Consider the following 18,619-nt stretch of genomic DNA (forward strand, 5'->3'; position numbering starts at 1 on the left):
AATAATAATAATAATAATAATAATAATAATAACAATAATAATAATAATTTGTTATTTATTGTTATAATAATATTGATACTACTACTAATAATAACAACAACAATAATAATAATGAATACAATTACTACTATTGTAATTGTTATTCTTAATAATAGTAATAATAATAATAATAATAATATATATATATAATGTAGGCAGTCAGTATGTTCTTAACATGTTGCGTGTCATGTATCTAGGCCCTCCAGGGCCCCCCGGAGGTCTGCTGGTGAAGAATGTTGCCGAGGCATCGGTGGAGCTCCGATGGAGCCGTGGCTATGACAACCACAGTCCCATCGGCAAATACGTGATTATGGGTCGCTCGTCGCTGTCAACCGAGTGGAAGAGGATGAGGACAGGTGGGCTTTGGCGGATTATTGAAGGGTTAGATACATAAAAAAAAAACATATTTAAGTGATAAATGATAATGCACTTAGAGGGAGTGGTACATTCTTGTATTCCACTCCCCGTTGTTTTAGCACATATATTGGCAACGCCTGCTGTTTGATGTTTTCCTCAGAGCCGGCAAACATCGAGGGGAATGCGGAGTCCGCCCGCGTGGTGGGCCTCGTGCCTTGGATGGATTATGAATTCCAGGTCATCGCCAGCAACATCCTGGGCAGCGGGGAGCCCAGCATGCCGTCGCATATGATACGAACACAGCAGGCAGGTGAGGCTGCACGCATTGGCCAAACGCATAATTTAAAAAAAAGGTCAGGTTACCGATCAATGAGGTGCGGGTGAGATGTAGCGCTGCGTCTGAAGAGCTGCATATTGTAATATATCTCCATTGCTGCCGAGTGGGATAGTAAGAGGCAGTACAGCATGCTAGATCGGGAAGAAGATGCACGCAAAGTTACTGACTGTGCTTATTGGCCCTCAGGCCCGACAGTTGCCCCCAGCGGACTGGGAGGAGGAGGCGGAGACCGCAGCGAGCTCATCGTCACATGGACGGTAAGGAGAATGCATGTTGTACTCAAAGTATTCAATTTTTTTAAGCAATCCAGAAAGGAACCTGAAGCATTACAGTCAATCTCCTTCATATTCTAAAATTGTGATTTCATATCACAGCTGTGTATTTTTTCAATAAGATATTTATGATCATCCAAACATGGTTCCCTGTCCAAAATAACCCCTTTTCTGTTAATTTAGCCAATCCCGCGAGACAATTCTGCTCAAAATTGGACAAAATGACCGGCGGATCCAAGCCAAAGCAGTGGTTTGTAAAATCAGAAAGAAATGGCCAGGAATATCTGTGGGGAAACGGTCGACAGATTGGTTTGGAAATTACATTTCTGAAAAGAAGCGGTCACCGTAAAATGACCTGGAAAGAAACCAAGAGATGACGGCCTTCAGAAGCAGAAGTCCTGCTAAATCAATAAGAATTCAACCCCCATTGAAATTTCTAACGAGGCAAAAACTACAAATAAGACAAGCATTTCACGCAAATCATGGAGCAAAATTCCTTGGCATGTATTCGGTGTCTGTTATGGAAAACAAAATTGAGGAATTTTGCATTGTAACACTTTGGAATATCTATTTATTTATCTATTTATTCATATAATACTTTATTATTTTACCCTTCAGGTTTATTTATGAAATTTATTTTTCTTGTATTTTTGGCTTGTCACTGTCTTGTCCTTGTATGTCTTGTTGCTGCTAAACAATTTCCCAATCATGGGATCATTAAAATACGTCATCTCTCATCTGATCTCATATATTCGAGTAATGCCATGTTAAGATTTCCTCCCCATGAAGTACCTGACCTGTGTGTGTGTGTGTGTGTGTGTGTGTGTGTGTGTGTGAAACTCCAGCCCATGGCCAGGGAGTATCAAAACGGTGATGGCTTCGGCTACATCCTGGCATTCAAGAGGAGGGACGAGCCGGGGTCGTGGATGTTGGCCCGCATCCCCCACGTAGAGTCTTCACGCTACGTCTATTCCAACCAGACGTTGACTCCCTACACTCCATTTGACGTGAAGATAAAGGCCTACAACCACCGGGGAGAGGGGCCCTTCAGCCAGATCGCTGTGGTCCACTCTGCAGAGGAAGGTGAGCTGCTTTTGTTTTGATTTTCCGGGCATGCTATTACGCTGCACTTTATATTTAGCTTTGCTGGGCAGCAAGGTGGCGCCTCACAGCAGGAAGATCTCCTGTTTCCTCTCACAGTGCAAAAACATGCAGTCGGTTTGCAATAGACCCTCATTTGCCCCAATGTGTAAATAAGTGGATGAAGTGAATGAAAGGATGAATGGTTTTGTCTGTATATGTGGATGAGAGGACGAATGTTTACAAGTCGTTCTATGATGTGTGAATGAAAGGGTGAAAAGCTGGATGTTTCTTTATTAAATTTGAATGAGTGAGTGAATGCTTGGATGTCTGTGTGATGTGTGAATGAGAGGGTGAATGCTTGGGTGTGTCTGCAGTGGGCCAAAGAAAGAATTTAGTCAGCCACCAATTGTGCACGTTCTCCCACTTAAAAAGATGATAGACGCCTGTAATTTTCATCATAGGTGCACTTCAACTATGAGAGACAGAATGCAAAAAAAAAAAAAAAATCCAGAAAATCACATTATCTGATTTCTAAAGAATTTATTTGCAAATTATGGTGGAAAATAAAAAATAATATGGTCCGCTACAAACAAGCCAGATTTCTGTCTCACCGACAAGAGGCTCCTCTGTCCTCCACACCTTACCTGTATTAATGGCACCTGTTTGAACTGGTTATCAGTATAAAAGACACCTGTCCACAACCTCAATCAGTCACACTCCAAACTCCACTATGGCCAAGACCAAAGAGCTGTCAAAGGACGCCACAAACAAAATTGTAGACTTGTACCAGGCTGGGAAGACTAAATCTGCAATCGTTAAGAAACTTGGTGTGAAGAAATCAACTGTGGGAGCAATAATAAGAAAATAGAAGACATACAAGACCACTGATAATCTCCCTCGATCTGGGGCTCCACGCAAGATCTCACCCCTTGGGGTCGAAATGATCACAAGAACGGTGAGCAAAAATCCCAGAACCACACGGAGGGACCTAGTGAATGACCCGCAGAGAGCTGGAACCAAAGTAACAAAGGCCACCATCAGTAACACACTACGCTGCCAAGGACTCACATCCTGCAGTGCCAGACGTGTCCCCCTGCTTCAGCCAGCACAGGTCCAGGCCCTTCTGAAGTTTGCTGGAGAGCATTTGGATCCAGAAGAGGATTGGGAGAATGTCTCATGGTCAGATGAAACCAAAATAGAACTTTTTTGTAAACACTCAACTTGTCGTGTTTGGAGGAGAAAGAACGCTGAGCTGCATCCAAATAATACCATACCAATTGTGAAACATGGGGGTGGAAACATCATGCTTTGGGACTGTTTTTCTGCAAAGGGACCAGGATGACTAATCCATGTAAAGGAAAGAATGAATGGGGCCATGTATCGTGATATTTTGAGTGAAAACCTCCTTCTATCAGCAAGGGCACTGAAGATGAATCGTGGCTGGGTCTTTCAGCATGACAATGATCCCAAACACTGTCTGGGCAACAAAGGAGTGGCTTCGAAAGAAGCATTTCAAGGTCCTGGAGTGGCCCAGCCAGTCTGCAGATCTCAACCCCATAGAAAATCTTTGGAGGGAGTTGAAAATCTGTTTTGCCCAGTGATAACCCCAAAGCATCACTGCTCTAGAGGAGATCTGCATGGAGGAATGGGCCAAAATACCAGCAACAGTGTGTGAAAACCTTGTGAAAACTTACAGAAAATGCTTGACCTCTGTCATTGCCAATGAACGGTATATAATTAAGTATTGAGATGAACGTTTTTTCTTGACCAAATACTTATTTTCCACTATAACTTGCAAATAAATTCTTTAAAAATCAGACAATGTGATTTTGTGGATTCTGTTTTTGCATTCTGTCTCTCATAGTTGAAGTGTACCTATGATGAACATTTCAGGCCTCTATCATCTTTTTAAGTGGGAGAACTTGCACAATTGGTGGCTGACTAAATACAATGTTACCCCACTGTATATGACATGTGAATGAGAGGGTGAATGGTTGCTGGATGAACCCCTCCCCTCGCCCTCAGATAGACCCCCCAAAATCCCGAGACTGTGAGTACAGAATAAGCGGTTTAGATAATGATTGAATGAATGATTATTATACGGCCTACATGAGATCTGTGATGCAACCTAGGCCAGGGGTCGGCAACCGCATGCATCTCTTTGCTCCCTCTGATTCAGCTTCCTGCGACTTTTGAAAGTAATTAACGAGTATTTGATTAAAATGTATTTTATTTTAGTTGTTCATTTTTAAAATGTAATTTTAAATTTGAAGATTATGGCGATCTTGTAACATCTAAATGAAATAAGTGACTTTACATGCCAGTTAAAGGACGGCATTTTTTGTTTACCGCCGATGGATAATTCAAGTTCGGCTTTCCTTTTTTTATTTTTTATTTTTTTTCATAAACACAAAAAGTATTTTGCTTTTAAGTAACCTTCAACCCAACGTTTTTTTTTTTCAAAATGTTCAAAAGGTTTTGTTGCATTCAGAAATATAATTTCATTTTCTCTGCAGCTGTTCATTGATTTAAAAAAAAATTGTAACCCATTTTGTTTATAAATAGCATAAAGGCAAAGAAAAATAATGTTAGACGACGTGTTAATTCATTTTAAGTTTTAAAAAGGGTTGTGTGGACCCGAGGCCTCGGCTAAACTCCACCTGTCCTCACCAGCAGAGAGCAGCATTGGCGTGCCACAGGGAAATTAATGATTCCTATCAATTTCAGTGACATGGGGCTTGTATCTTTTAGCCCCACCTACATGCTAAATTTGACCTCTTGACCTCTGACCCCCTCCTCGCAGAGCCCACAGTGGGACCATCGAGCATCAACGCCACGGCGCTGACAGCCTTTGACATCCAGGTGTCGTGGGAGGCCGTCCAGCCTCTCAGTGCCAACGGCATCCTGAGAGGATACGAGGTGAAGAAGACACACTGTATAACGCTCATAACGCTTAGGGACGGATAAAATCGCTTTAATCCTTTTCAAATCTAGAAAAAAAGTCAATGCCTCGTGATACTGAAGATATCAATTCTGTGAAAATATTTTTTCATTTGTGCCCAGAAAAGTCAAATTGAGAATCTCTGATGTGATGTGAAAAATTTAAGAAAATTAAAAAATATTGAATGAAATTTTATGAAATTAATGTTTCAAACTCAGTACTTATTTTGGCTAGTCTCATATTTTTTTTTTCTATACTTACTTACTTTTCTAGATGGGTTAATGTGTAAATTTGTTGTAAATTTGTCCATGGATGGAGTACTTATTAAAGGCCACGGGGACTTCAATCAGAAAAATTAATGTTTCTGTCTGTTAAACATCGTCTCCATGGAAAACTGATTTCATTTTTGATGGCGTTACATTCATTAATACTTTCTTATTCAGGTTAAACCAATCACAGATTTAATATGCATGTCAGACTCATTTACGGTATTCGAGTACCATCATGGCAAAGTGTCCTCGGAGTGTGTCACCCTGAGGAGTGTGTATTCCACGCACGCCGTGTTTCTTTCAGATCCGATACTGGCGGCAGCACGAGCGGGAAGCAGCGGCGGATCGGGTTCGCACAGCAGGCTTGGAAACAACAGCAAGGGTGTCGGGACTTCGACCAAGCACTCGGTACCACGTGGCCGTTCTGGCCTATAACAGCGCCGGCACCGGGCCGCCATCGCCAAGGGCAACCGTCACCACCAGGAGGCCCCGTAAGATACTCCATTCCATACTCAAAATCCGCCACCCCTTTTGGCCTTCTCAAGGACATGATTACCTGTGTGTATGTGTGTGTGTGTGTGTGTGTGTGTGTGTTCAACAGAATCCAGGTTGTAGCTAATTTTTTAGTCATTTGAGAGCATTTTTATTCATTTCTTTTGGTTTTTATATTGAATTCTTCTGTTTTTAAGTGTCAGATTTGTGTGTACTGTAACTCCTCTGATCTCTTTTTTCAAAACACATTTTTGTCAAATCCTAGAGGCGGTCTCTATTTCATTCATATTATTATTTAATAATATTAATTATTATTGTTTTTAATAATTGTTATTAATAGTTAATTTATCAAATATTTGCTAGTTGATTTTGCATCTAAAAATTCCTGCAGAAAAGAAAAATGCCAGAATCTTCCTCAAGCCTACCTTGTCCTCTTCGTCCTTTGAGTAGTGTAAGGAGGAGGATGATGATGATATGTCTTCTCCATTCCAACTCAAGCGTTTTTTTTTGTTTTTGTTTTTTTTTGTTTTTGTTTTTTTTTTATTGTCTGCTTTGCGTTGTAGTGCCTCTCACTGTGCAGAAAGTTTAATTCATACATTGTCAGTGAGCCATGAAGGAACTCAGCTTTTTGAAAAAACAAATATTGACTAAAACAGTTTGCAGTTAACAGATTTTTAAATCCCATTTTTTTCTAGATCTACGGACTAGAATTGTGCACCCTAGTTTGTGCAGGATGATGTTGATCCATATGTTGGGGATTGAATTGAATCCTCCTCCTCTAATAAAGGGTCTTCATTCAACTGGTCCATTTGGTTTCAGCTCCCAACCGGGCTCCGGGCAACGTGTCCTGGAGGACGGAGGGCTCCTTGGTGATGGTGAGGTGGGACCAGGTGAAGGCGATGCACAATGAGTCTGCGGTCCTGGGCTACAAGGTGAGCAGTGGCAGAACAACAACAACAACAGCAGGTGTTTGAATGGAGCCCAGGATAAGCATGGACGACTAGGGAGTTTTCAACCTCCTGTTAGCCTGGCGGGTCAGACGAGTGTGTATTGGCTCTTCACACATCCATTCGGCGGATATGACACAGTTTTGTTACATTTCCCTCAAAGAGCAAAGAAAGCAGAACCTCTATCTAGTAACTCTAGTCTTAATTTAAATAAAGTTTAATTATAATTGGGATACGGTATAATCAAAACCGGAATACATGTTTTCGTTTACTTTCCTGGCTAGTTCTGTTCAGGTTGTGTTGACTGGGAATGTTACTGAAGTTTTATAATCAGTGTGGTTCTCAAATATAAGATCCTTAATCATACGGGGTCTGTCTCAGCTATGAAACGCAAAAAGAATATATATGGTGAATAAACAATAGGATGAAATGAGGTATCTGGGTCAGGAAAGTGAATGAATTGAAAAAAAAAAATTATATATATATATATATTCCAAAATAAATACAATGGCATAAATTGTGCATAGCTTGGAAAAAAAAATTAACCTGATCAGAATCAGAAAAAATTGACCCTGAGGGGGCAATTAGCGGCACATGGCGTAGCAGCATGAAATTATGAACATCAGTAAATAAATATACAATATATATATAAATATATAGTATAGGTGAATATATATATATATAATATAGGTATAATAAATAACGTACAGAACTGGGCAATTATTGGTAAGAGACTATGCATTTATATAGTGCACTGGTTCTTAACCTTGTTGGAGGTACTGAACCCCACCAATTTCATATGCGTATTCACCGAACCCTTCTTTATTAGAAAAATAAAATATGATGATTTTTTTCAAATTCAAGACATAGGTATATGTTTTACTGGTGCACAAAATGAACCATGCATCAGCATCATTGTGTTCAAAGAACAAAACCAGCAAAACATGATTTTTACACAAAAGCAAAAACATAATAATGAATACTTAGTGCAAATCAGTGTGACTTCCGCTGTTGCCTTTGAGAGACCTTTGTAGCGTGATCACCTGCAGCCAGTGGTGGCCAAGCGGGCCGTGTCATCACGAATTATATGAGTCGCGTGTGTGTCTCGACCTCTGCCGAACCCCTGAGACTGACTCACTGAACCCCTGGGGTTCGATCAAACCCAGGTTAAGAACTGCTGATGTAGTGGGACCTGACCTGCTGCCCCTTTAATAGAGGCTAACAGTTTCACGCGTTCATTCATTTTTTTAAACCCAAACCATTCACCCAACTGTTCACAACCATTCACCCTCTCATTTGCACCTCATATAGAGACATGCGGTCGTTCATTCTGTCATTCATCAGATTGTGGGAGAGAGGAAACATGCAAACTCTGGAGACAAAGCTGGATTCAAACCAGGGACCGTCTCACTGTGAGATGAAAGTGCTAACCACTGCGCAATCCATATTTATGCAATTGTTTGTAACTGCATACAAAAAAATTAAAATATATGAAAAAAAAAAAAAATTCTTTAGGAGTAAAAATCAATATTATAAATGGAATGAAGTCTAAAATAACAATTTAATGAATGCTGATGAAATACAATAAATGTTAATATGTTATATGAGATTAGCGTCAATTCAATGCAGGAGGTTAATCCAAAGTTTTTGACCCGGAATCAACGGGATTTTTTTCTAATTTAAATTAAAGTGTGTCTTTAGTTTATGTAACCATCTCTTAACCCTCCTCACTTGTACTTTGATGGAAAGCGCTCTAAAAATATATATGTATTATCATTTTTCATTGACCTAAAGCATGCATACGGTGGTGGGAAGTCCCCTTCCCGAGTTGTCTTGAAGGTAAATGGTCTTTGTCGACGGCAGGTTCTGTACAAACACGAGGGTCAGGCTGCGCTGAAGGTCCTGGACAAGAGCAAGACGTCTGTGAGCCTGCCGCTTCCCAAGGACAACGGCTACGTCGTCCTGGAGGTGCGATCGTGGGGCGAAGGGGGCGACGGGCCAGCGCATGAGATTATTGTGTCACGGGATTCAGGTAAGCACAAAATTCTAAACATTAGACCATTTGCAAATTTGTTTGGACGGGTTTACGCCTAAGAATGTGGTTGCCATGAAGACAAAATTCAGTCCATTCATGTAGAGCAGGTCTGGACCTCACTATTATCCCTTGAGCATGTTTTAGGCAACAACGGCAACAAACTGCCTTTTTAATTTGGATGGATGGATGGATGGATGGATGGATGGATGGATGGATGGATGGATGGATGGATGGATGGATAGATAGATAGATAGATAGATAGATAGATAGATAGATAGATAGATAGATAGATAGATAGATAGATAGATAGATAGATAGATAGATAGATAGATAGATAGATAGATAGATAGATAGATAGATAGATAGATAGACAGACAGACAGACAGACAGACAGACAGACAGACAGACAGACAGACAGACAGACAGACAGACAGACAGACAGACAGACAGACAGACAGACAGACAGACAGACAGACAGACAGACAGACAGACAGACAGACATACATACATACATACATTTCCTGATGAGCAGCAGATTTGATTGCATCACGTGCAGCTGCTTAAACCCAGTCCGTGGTTTTATGCCTCCATCTTTGAAGGGACCGGCATGATGGTGCAGAACATGGCGTATCGAGTCGGCCCCCTCCTCCACGGCCTGGTGCCCGTCCTGGTTCTGGGCTTCATGTCGGGCCTGTAAACATCAGACTTTTACTGGAGCGGCCTGTCTCTTGGTATTTTGAGTAGGGTTGAGGGTGAGGCCGCAAATGAGTGGGCAGCATTTCATTTGACTTTTTTTTTTACAATGCAAACCAAGATGGTCTTCTTTTTATTGTATTTCTTCTGTTTTTTCGGAGGGGCAGGTAAGAGGGGCGTGGCAGCCCTGTGTGACTGTAAAACATGCCTTATAGGGACCATCTCATGTCTCACCAGATGTCAGGTGTCCATTGTTTATTATTGTCTGTTGGCGATACGCTGTGAGCAACTAGACTTATGCAGCCCTGGAATATCATTCTATCCTTTATTTCCAGTAAACAAAACAAATGATTAAAAAAAATGATCAAATATTAATGACATTTCTGATTTGAAAAAAGAGGCGTGATATAATAATATAAGCAAGAAAATACCCCAAAAGCAATCATAATGTTTTTAGCTGTAGAATCTTTTACCCCTTTAAAGAATGAGGAAAGGGCTGAATTAGTGACGCAAGTAAGTGTTAATGATTTCGGGAAACACATCACGTCGAATATGTGAAATTACCTAAGGAATTATCTACAAGCAAACACAAATAAAATGCACTGAAACCAAACATAAATTATATGTCAATAATAAAGTAATTGACTGGGTGTGTTATTCAGCCAAGTCCAACACTCCAGAGGAAACATGCAGGTCTGGTTGTTCTCGGTGTGAAAAATCACTGGCTTCAACGTCCGTAAAGCAATTTCACCAAACTGTCAATGTTTTAAATGAATGTTTACACTTTGTAGTCTTTTTGAATTTTATTATTGGTGGAAATTTTAAGTTATTTTGTTTACATTTCTCGTGCCTGGACAGGATCGAAGAGTGCTGACAGCGTAAAAAAAAAAACGATAAAAAAATTAAAAAACAAAAGCGTATGTCCTGCCGTCGGAGGGGGTTTATTGCTGCCGCTTTGTGCACGTGGAAAGATATGAAACAGTTGCAACAGCAGAGATGAAAGAACAGTGTCATATATCCTCGCTGTCCTCCAGGCAGCGTCTATCAGTCCTTGTGCAACACAGTGTTATTACCGAGAAGAAGCAGGTGACCTGTAGCACCTCAAAGATTAGGTTATATTGGTATACTGTATCTGATCGTATTCAAATACAGCTTTATGATTAAACTGAGAGACGCATGTCATAATTTTTATTTTTTTCAAACAAGTATCAGGGGATCTGCAAGAAAAGTACCAAAAACTTGGATGAAAAAGGAAAAAAAAAAGAGAATTGACATACGAATGGGAAATAATCAATACATTTGAAATCTTTTGAACGTGAGCGTCACTGCTAAAGGCTGAGGAAGATATCCTGTATAGAAACCTATACTTGACTGTTTTTTTTTTTTATTCATACATAGCTATCTGTGCCGCTTATCCTGCAATCAGGGTCCAGAGGTTATTGGCCGAAAGGCGGGGTTCAACATGGATCGATCACGGGGCCTCACACAGAAACTGCCCACCATTCATTCTCTCATTCACACCTCAATTTAGGGTCCCCAGTGAACCTCCTGCGTGTTTTTTGGACTGTGGGAGTAAAAGGAGATTAATTACGCAAACTGAAGACAGAAAGTTTCCCATTGGAATCGAACCTGGGACCTTCTCACTGCGAGGTGGAAACCGAATGACATTCAAATCAAATCGATCTCTCCGCTGTTAAATTGTAGTCGAGGTCAATGCCGTGACAAATGTCAATAAATCGACTTATTTGATGTTGCTTACCGACAGTAACTTTCCACGCTTTTCATTTAAAATTGACGTAAACCGGCGGCGCGATACCTCTGTCTGCTCATCGTGTTATTAACTATATCAGAACAGTTTGTTCCCAATAGGGATGAATTTATTTGATTTCATCCAAACTGCTTCAATACACACACATGTAATACCTGAGTAGTTATCAATGGGTCAGTGTGTGTGAGTTGACTCCAACGCATCACCTTTTCCAGTGATGTGAGTGAGTGATCCTCACAAGGATGCAAAAATACTGCCAAAACAAGCCCTTCTCACAGCCGTGGCGATCGTGCACGATCGTGACGCCAAATGGAGAGTGGCCATGTTTTTCTCTTTTTTAATTCACAGGAAAGTTTGTCAAAAGATCAGCAAGCATTTACCGAAAATAATAAGAAAAATGAATTAAAAATAGGGATATCCGCGTGAACTATAGTAAGAAATAAATCAAGAAATAAGCTGAAGATAAAAAACTTCGTCTAAAATCAGCCTTAATATCAGCCTTTTTCAAAAGTACTCTGGCCCGTCCTTTGACTTGTGCTCTTTAGTTATAACGCAAGCTTGTATTACACTGTAATGTATGAACGCCCATAGACAGCGTTACAGTGCTCCACATCCGATGTAGTGGTTTTGAATGATAAACCACGTGATTGTACAAATGTGCTTTATAACTTCAGGAACTTTTTCACCATATTTTACACCAAAATGATGCTTTATTATTTAACTATTATAAACTGTGTACATTGCTAAGGGGGCGGGTGTGTGGGGGGTTCGGAAGGGGATATCATGATTTTGTAGCCTGTTAGCTGTAGTTTTCAAGGCCTGTGATAAGGTTATAAGGTTAAGATGATTGTTTGTAAATGAGAAACAACTGTTAAAGCTTTTCAATCTGTCTCAGTGTATGTATATATATACATGTATATGTATATATATATATTATATATATATATATATATTATATTTATATATATATATATATATGTGTGTGTACATAGAGCAATCTATGGATTATTACACAGCTGCTTCATTGCTGCACAGATTCTTTAGAAAGATGCATTCAGGGCCCAGGATGTCGTTCCTCTCTTGTGTTTGTTTTGTGCTTAATGTGTCACGAAGGAGAACGCCGCCGTCGCATCGTGTCTGGATGTCTCATCGCCGACTCGTCAGCGTGTCACATGACCGGGGCGAAACACACTGGATAAATCGTGTTGCCTTCTAGGCTTTTTTTTATTTCTTTTTTTTTTTTCCCCCCCAAACTCAATGTCCGCTTGTAATGTGAGGGAGGGGTCACCTGTAAATATGATTTCAAATAAAATACAAACAACATGCGATTGTATGTCGTGTATGTCATTTATTTTCCCATGTTATTTAATTAAGTGTATCTTATTTTCTTTTTATCTTCTCTTATTAAATATCCAATCTGACGTTTGATTAAATTTTAACGTTAGCATTTAAAATCTTTTTTTTTTTAAAGCGTTTTTTTTAACCAATCATCCATCAATACATTAACGATACGTTTGTGATGGTTTGTTTACTAATATGGCATGTTATAAGCCTTTAGATGGCTTGTTACATCAAAATCATGCAGGGAAAACCAAATATGATGATACAACAGCTAAAATAAATTTCAGTAACCGATGGCTGACCCTGACCGATTGGCATCAGTGAACACATCTTTTTTCCTCATCGTGATCATTCATTCTTTTTTATTTTGTGCAACAACTTCCCGGATTTCCAAAGAGAAAGATAACATTCATGCTGTCCTTGGGGTTATTTAGCGATTTCTGACCGATAGTCCATCGCCCGTGGTCGAGAGCTAATGGGCCCATTAGTTCGTCTCTCTTATCAGCGCACTTTGGCACCCGCATTTAGTCATCAATGAGGGAAATATAAAAGTGACCAAACGCCATTGGAGCGTCGACTCTGCAGCAGCCCGTCTTCGAAGAAGAGGTAATGAGCTCATCATCCCTTTGTATATCTGGAATGTAGCAGCTATGATGGCAGACAATTCTCATAACTGAACTATCTTTAATTTGAAAGTTAAAATATTGTATGTAAACTAATATGATTCCTCAGACCTGCAGATCACATGGACTTTGTGATGATGTATAACATTTATTTTCTAGACTCCTTGGTAAATCGAAGGAGTCTCTATCTAGCATAGTTTCTCACGTTTTTTTTTTTTTTTTTTTAATTAATATTCAATCATTTTGCAGGTTTTCATCACTTCCACTGAACGCGATGGCTAAATTCTTCATAGGTAAAAATGTCTATTTCATTGGCTTATCCTGTTTTACTGATTATGTAATTATTTCTTCCTTTCAATAATATTTTTGGTCTTGCTGTGAAATAAGGGATACACAATGCGGAAGCTGCATAAAAAAAACAGCTTCAATAATTCAACTGAATCCAAGGGTAAAAACATTGTAATGCTAAAGTGCAGCCGGTGAAAGAAGCAATCATGTGCAGCTTTGCTGACGTGATCAAATAAAATAGAATCAGGAAACCCTTGCACGATTTGGTTTTTATGTCCTTCCCCAGTTAATTATTGTTCTTATCATTGTTTTTGAGTATTGCTGCCTCTGCATCAATATATTACATGCTTATTACCCTAGACAAGATATGTTTTTGAAAATCTGCTTCTCTTCTATGTATTGCAGCCCTGGGTGTGTTGCTCACACTGCACCTGGGTAAGCGTTTACTTAAAAATGGGCATTCCTTCAATTTTTTTGAACAGCCATCCGATATGAATTGATAGAACTGAATGATCCTGTATCAAGTGCTTGACATTCTTCCCCCCACCCCCCCATCCTCAGCTTCATCCAATAAATTGGTGTGTCATATGGCCAACTGGGCCCAGTACAGGCCGGGCAATGGCAAATTCACCCCGAGCAACATTGACCCCTTCCTGTGCACACATGTCATCTACTCCCTTGCCACCATCGACAGAGAGCACCAGATCACGACGGTTGAGTGGAATGATGTGGAGCAATATGCCAGGCTTAACAGCCACAAGAGAGTGTAAGTTCCCACCGGTTCTGACTTCCTCGGCCGGTTGACCTTTCGAATCTTCTGTTGTACACCAACAAAGCTGCAATGGCTCAAACTTATTCTTGGAACAATCGTCACACCAGATGTTCAAATATTTACTTCACTTGAGCCAGATACATTTCTTTACAGTTGTGATGTGGAAAAAAAAAGTTTTCAGAAAAATATCTTCCAGAACATGAGAAATAGTTTTGCTATCTATTTAAGGTTTCTTTATTATAGGACGTCTAAGTTTAATTCTAACTTAAGACGGTGTCTACATGGTAAAAGGAGCCTCTTCTTCTTTCTTACATCCCATAGTGTAAGATTCCATTAGAACCTAAAAACATCTCATTTCATACCTAAAAACTCTGATTTCCTCGACAAAGAATAAGATTTCTGTATCCTGAACCAGGCCAGTGTGTCTTAATGGCTCTTAAGATAAAATTTACAGTTTTAACCCTTTGAATGACCATATATTATCACTGGTAGCCATTAGTGACATTTAAGTTGATAATGTCATTAAATATGGCCATAGCCCCTCCCCAGGTTCAGCAAGTGAACTGAAATATATTGTATAAACATTGGCCATTGTGTTTTTTTGGCGAAATATATTCAAACATCATCAGCATAAGTGTAATTTTATTACGATTTAAATGAATATGTCCCTCTGGTTTCAGTAATCCTCAACTGAAGACTCTGCTGTCTGTCGGAGGCTCAGTAAACGGACTAAGCGCGTGAGTTCAAATATTATACCACCTGGCTTGTTCATTATGAAACTGCATTTCATTCAAGTCTGCTTTGCTTGACGGGAATATCCTGCGTCCCACCAGATACATCCCAATGACTGCCAAAGCTGAATCTCGTGCAGTCTTCATCAAGTCGGCTGTCAACTTTCTGCGCAAGCACAACTTTGATGGCTTGAACATCGACTGGCAGTATCCTGCGCACAATGGCGGCTCAGGGCAGGACAAGGAGCGGTTCACTATGTTGGTCATGGTTAGCATTGCAGTTTTATATGTCATCTTTTTCGCAAATCAGTGTTTTTTTTTTTTTTTTTAATATATCACCAAAACCTGCCAAAGTGAAAATGTATGTCTGTCTTGCAATGGTTTCACTGTAATTACTGCCCACAGATTTTCTTTGATCCAAGTAACCTTTGTAATTCTGTTACCTTCGCTTCCCGTATCTATATCTTTTTATAACGCAACAGTTCCATCTGTAAAAACCACGCAACACAGGCCGGAATTTTTTTCTGGTTTTTTTGTTTGCAGGAGCTGTCCGTAGCTTTCGAGAACGAAGCCAGAGATAACAAGAGAACTCAACTGCTGCTGTCGGCTAACGTCGCTGCATTCGGTCCCATCGTTGACAAAGCCTACGAAGTCAATAAAATCACAGCGTGAGTTCATTGGAACAAACATGGGACTATGTTCTTTTGCTTCAAGTCATATTTGATTTTGGCGTTCTGGTCCATCATCAAAATGATTTTGTCCTCATAAATCCTTTGCATCCATACAACTGGTGGGTAAGATTATTTGTGGAAAGTGAACACAACTCTTTCAAAATCAACAGTTATCTGGACTTCCTCAACATTATGACGTTTGACTTCCATGGCTCCTGGGAGGCAGTTACCGGACACAACAGCCCGCTGTTTCAGAGCTCCGTGGACTTTGGATCTGACATTCGTCTGAACATTGTAAGAAAGTGATACATACATCACGCAGACACTCCCACGCAAAACTCTTTTGGCATCAACCAGAGTTTTGGCTCACAACAAGCACTTGTTTTTCCCAAAAGGTTAATAATTAGCCCTTTGATGGATTTGATAAAAGACCCGGATCATATTTTATTGTCTATAACATCACAACTATAGTTCCATTGTTGCCAAGTCATTTGGATATCTACCTATTTTCACAATATTTCTTCCTTGTTCTGATTAGGGTTAGAAATTAGAAATATCTTCCACTGTGCATGAATCAGATGGCACCGTGGTAGGATACAAGACCTGTATTTTTAACAGGAATGGCAGCAAACTCCACCGTTGGATTGACAGTTTAAACAATTCCTATTTCTCACTCTTGTGTGATTTTTTTTTTGACAAATTATTGAATCTTCTCTATCTTTAGAACTCCTCCATATCTCACTGGCTGTCTCTGGGAGCGCCGTCTGAGAAACTGCTCCTCGGTTATCCCTCTTACGGAAGAACCTTCCACCTGAGCGGCGTGTCGAGCTCTCTGGGAGCATCGGCTGATGGTCCGGCTGAAGCTGGACCCTACACCCGCACTGAAGGATTTTGGGCCTATTACGAGGTGTGGGTCGCTCGATTATATTTGTGGGGATATTCTGCATTTCATCCAGAAACAGACAACCCCCTACTGACATACCCTCCCATTCATGTATCCGCCTTCCTTGATACATTCATGTTCAAGTGCACTGTTGACTTAATTTCTAATCAGATTCATTTTTCAAAAAAAAAAAAAAATCCAGGTCTGCAGCTTCCTCCCTGGAGCTTCTGTTGAATGGCTCCAGGAACAGCATGTTCCTTATGCCACCGCTGACGGCTCCTGGGTGGGCTATGATGACCAGAGAAGCTATTCTTCCAAGGTAATCGAGCATTCACATCCCAAATTATTCTGGATCAGCGTTAAAGTAATGTAGTTCAATGCTCCTCCTGGTTCTGCTGGTTTTTGTATTCATGGTTTACATGGTCATCATTTAGGTGGAATGGATGACGGCACACAACCTAGGAGGCGCTCATGTGTGGACTCTGGACATGGACGACTTTACCGGCTCCTTCTGCTCCGAGGGAGAATATCCTCTCATCAACCACCTCAGGATGTCGATGGGTAAATACAGAATCTCGGCTTCTAAACCGTACTGCCGTGGCCCTCTCCGTTTCATGCCAGCGCCAAAACACTCTCCGGGTCTGAAATGTCTTCGACCTATTCATCAGCGGCAAGCTGCTCATGTCGGCAGATAAAGCTTCATTCAAAAATCAAAGGGATGAGTTTCCATGAAAAAGCACCGTAAAAGCTGAAATCACATGTTCCTAAGGAACAGCTAAAATAGCAAGGGTTGAAGAACAGGTTTAAAAGAAGCAAGTGAATCAGCTTGCCTGAAGTCCGGAGATAGTCAGTCCACAGACCATTGGTTGTGGGATCCTCCAGTCGGGAGGTTGGTATCTTCATTCCGGGCTCCTCCAGTCTGCAAGCCAAAGCGGCATGACCCCAACTGCTACCTAGACATATCAGCTTAACAATTTGGTCCTAAACATTTCCAAACAAAAAGTAAGATTTAAAAATGGATTCAAATCAGTTTGTAATGTCACCAGAATCACAACTTGAGTTTGTGTGCCTTCTGAAGGAAGCATTTTAAGTTTCTCCGACCGGTTCCCATAGTTTTTGGACATCATCAAAACTCTAAGCTAATGTTACTGTTGCTGTGGAGGTTGAAACAACCGATCAGAACCACTTCAAATGTAACAAGGTACCAAAATTCCAGGTATGTAAGCTCAGGTTCAGAAGGCTTTCATGGAAAGTATCACTAAGCGAAAGAAAGAAGTAACAGTTGTCATGATTTTGAACATTGCAGCAGGAGGGGAACAAAGTTGAAGCGTGTCCGGTTTTCAGTCACGCATTCAAAACATATTTTCTCCAGGCTTCCCCGCAAAACCCACCACCACGCCAGCCCCCACCACCACTAGGGACCCAATAAAGGAATTCTGCCGCGGCCGGCCAAATGGACTTTATGAAAACGTAGCTGATAAGACCACCTACTTCCAGTGCTTCCAAGGAAACACCTACCTGCACCACTGCCAGCCTGGCCTCATCTACTGGGATTCCTGCAAGTGCTGCAACTGGCCATGAAGCACCGCACAAACACACATACACACACTTGTCTAAAAATGCATCATTTCCACACAGTACAAGTACAACAAGAAGAAAATCTTTTATACATGTTGAGCAAGCTGAAGTATCGTTACATGAATGTAAGTCGGATTACTTGACTTTTGTATGAAAAGTGAGGATGGCTGTTTTTGATGGACATTTTCATTGAAGAATAAAATACATGCCTCACCCTGCAGTCACTCTGACTTGATGTTATGTCTTCATGTCACTTTCTAACTATGGATTAACACATTTATGCTTAAACGATCATAAATCTTTTGATAATTCATGATACAACTATAAAAAATAAGTTGACATGTGGTATATGGTTACCACCATAATGCAATTTATACTGCTCGCTAACTCCCTAGTCCTCCAGTAATGAGTCGACTTAACAACTTGAGAGGTGTCGTGCTGTCAGGAAAAATAGAAAACCAATGACAGCATTAAATCAATATTTATTCACTGATCTATT

The 18,619-nt window shown here is 40.4% G+C and overlaps 2 protein-coding genes across 2 annotated transcripts in view; both read left to right on the forward strand.

Moving 5' to 3' along the window:
- Nucleotides 1-10,063, forward strand: part of cntn2 (contactin 2) — a 36,961-nt gene extending 26,898 nt beyond the window's left edge. The window contains exons 15-23 of the mRNA XM_086168535.1: nt 237-395; nt 557-706; nt 920-990; nt 1,851-2,088; nt 4,892-5,007; nt 5,603-5,789; nt 6,610-6,722; nt 8,601-8,769; nt 9,372-10,063. Coding sequence (XP_086024661.1) covers nt 237-395; nt 557-706; nt 920-990; nt 1,851-2,088; nt 4,892-5,007; nt 5,603-5,789; nt 6,610-6,722; nt 8,601-8,769; nt 9,372-9,469 — 1,301 coding nt within the window. The 3' untranslated portion in view covers nt 9,470-10,063. The remainder of the gene's footprint in view (nt 1-236; nt 396-556; nt 707-919; nt 991-1,850; nt 2,089-4,891; nt 5,008-5,602; nt 5,790-6,609; nt 6,723-8,600; nt 8,770-9,371) is intronic.
- A 3,408-nt stretch (nt 10,064-13,471) lies between these two features.
- On the forward strand, nt 13,472-18,229 carry chia.1 (chitinase, acidic.1). The gene is made up of 11 exons (XM_086168941.1): nt 13,472-13,490; nt 13,891-13,920; nt 14,047-14,251; nt 14,938-14,994; nt 15,091-15,256; nt 15,532-15,656; nt 15,830-15,953; nt 16,384-16,566; nt 16,745-16,861; nt 16,977-17,103; nt 17,915-18,229. Exons 1-11 carry the CDS (start codon nt 13,472-13,474, stop codon nt 18,121-18,123), a joined length of 1,362 nt encoding a protein of 453 aa, XP_086025067.1. The 3' UTR covers nt 18,124-18,229.
- Nucleotides 18,230-18,619: the final 390 nt, after the last annotated feature.

The sequence above is a fragment of the Fistularia commersonii genome, chromosome 21 (genome assembly GCF_037954325.1).
Source record: "Fistularia commersonii isolate RoL2024-O1a breed Wild chromosome 21, RoL_Fcom_v1.0, whole genome shotgun sequence".
Taxonomy (NCBI): Eukaryota; Metazoa; Chordata; class Actinopteri; order Syngnathiformes; family Fistulariidae; genus Fistularia; species Fistularia commersonii.

What these genes read in the sequence shown, in the direction of transcription:
- chia.1 (XM_086168941.1), top strand. An exon ending in TCAGTAAACGGACTAAGCGC is followed by an intron (nt 14,995 to 15,090) that starts GTGAGTTCAAAT and finishes GCGTCCCACCAG; the next exon opens with ATACATCCCAATGACTGCCA. An exon ending in GGTTCACTATGTTGGTCATG is followed by an intron (nt 15,257 to 15,531) that starts GTTAGCATTGCA and finishes TTTTGTTTGCAG; the next exon opens with GAGCTGTCCGTAGCTTTCGA.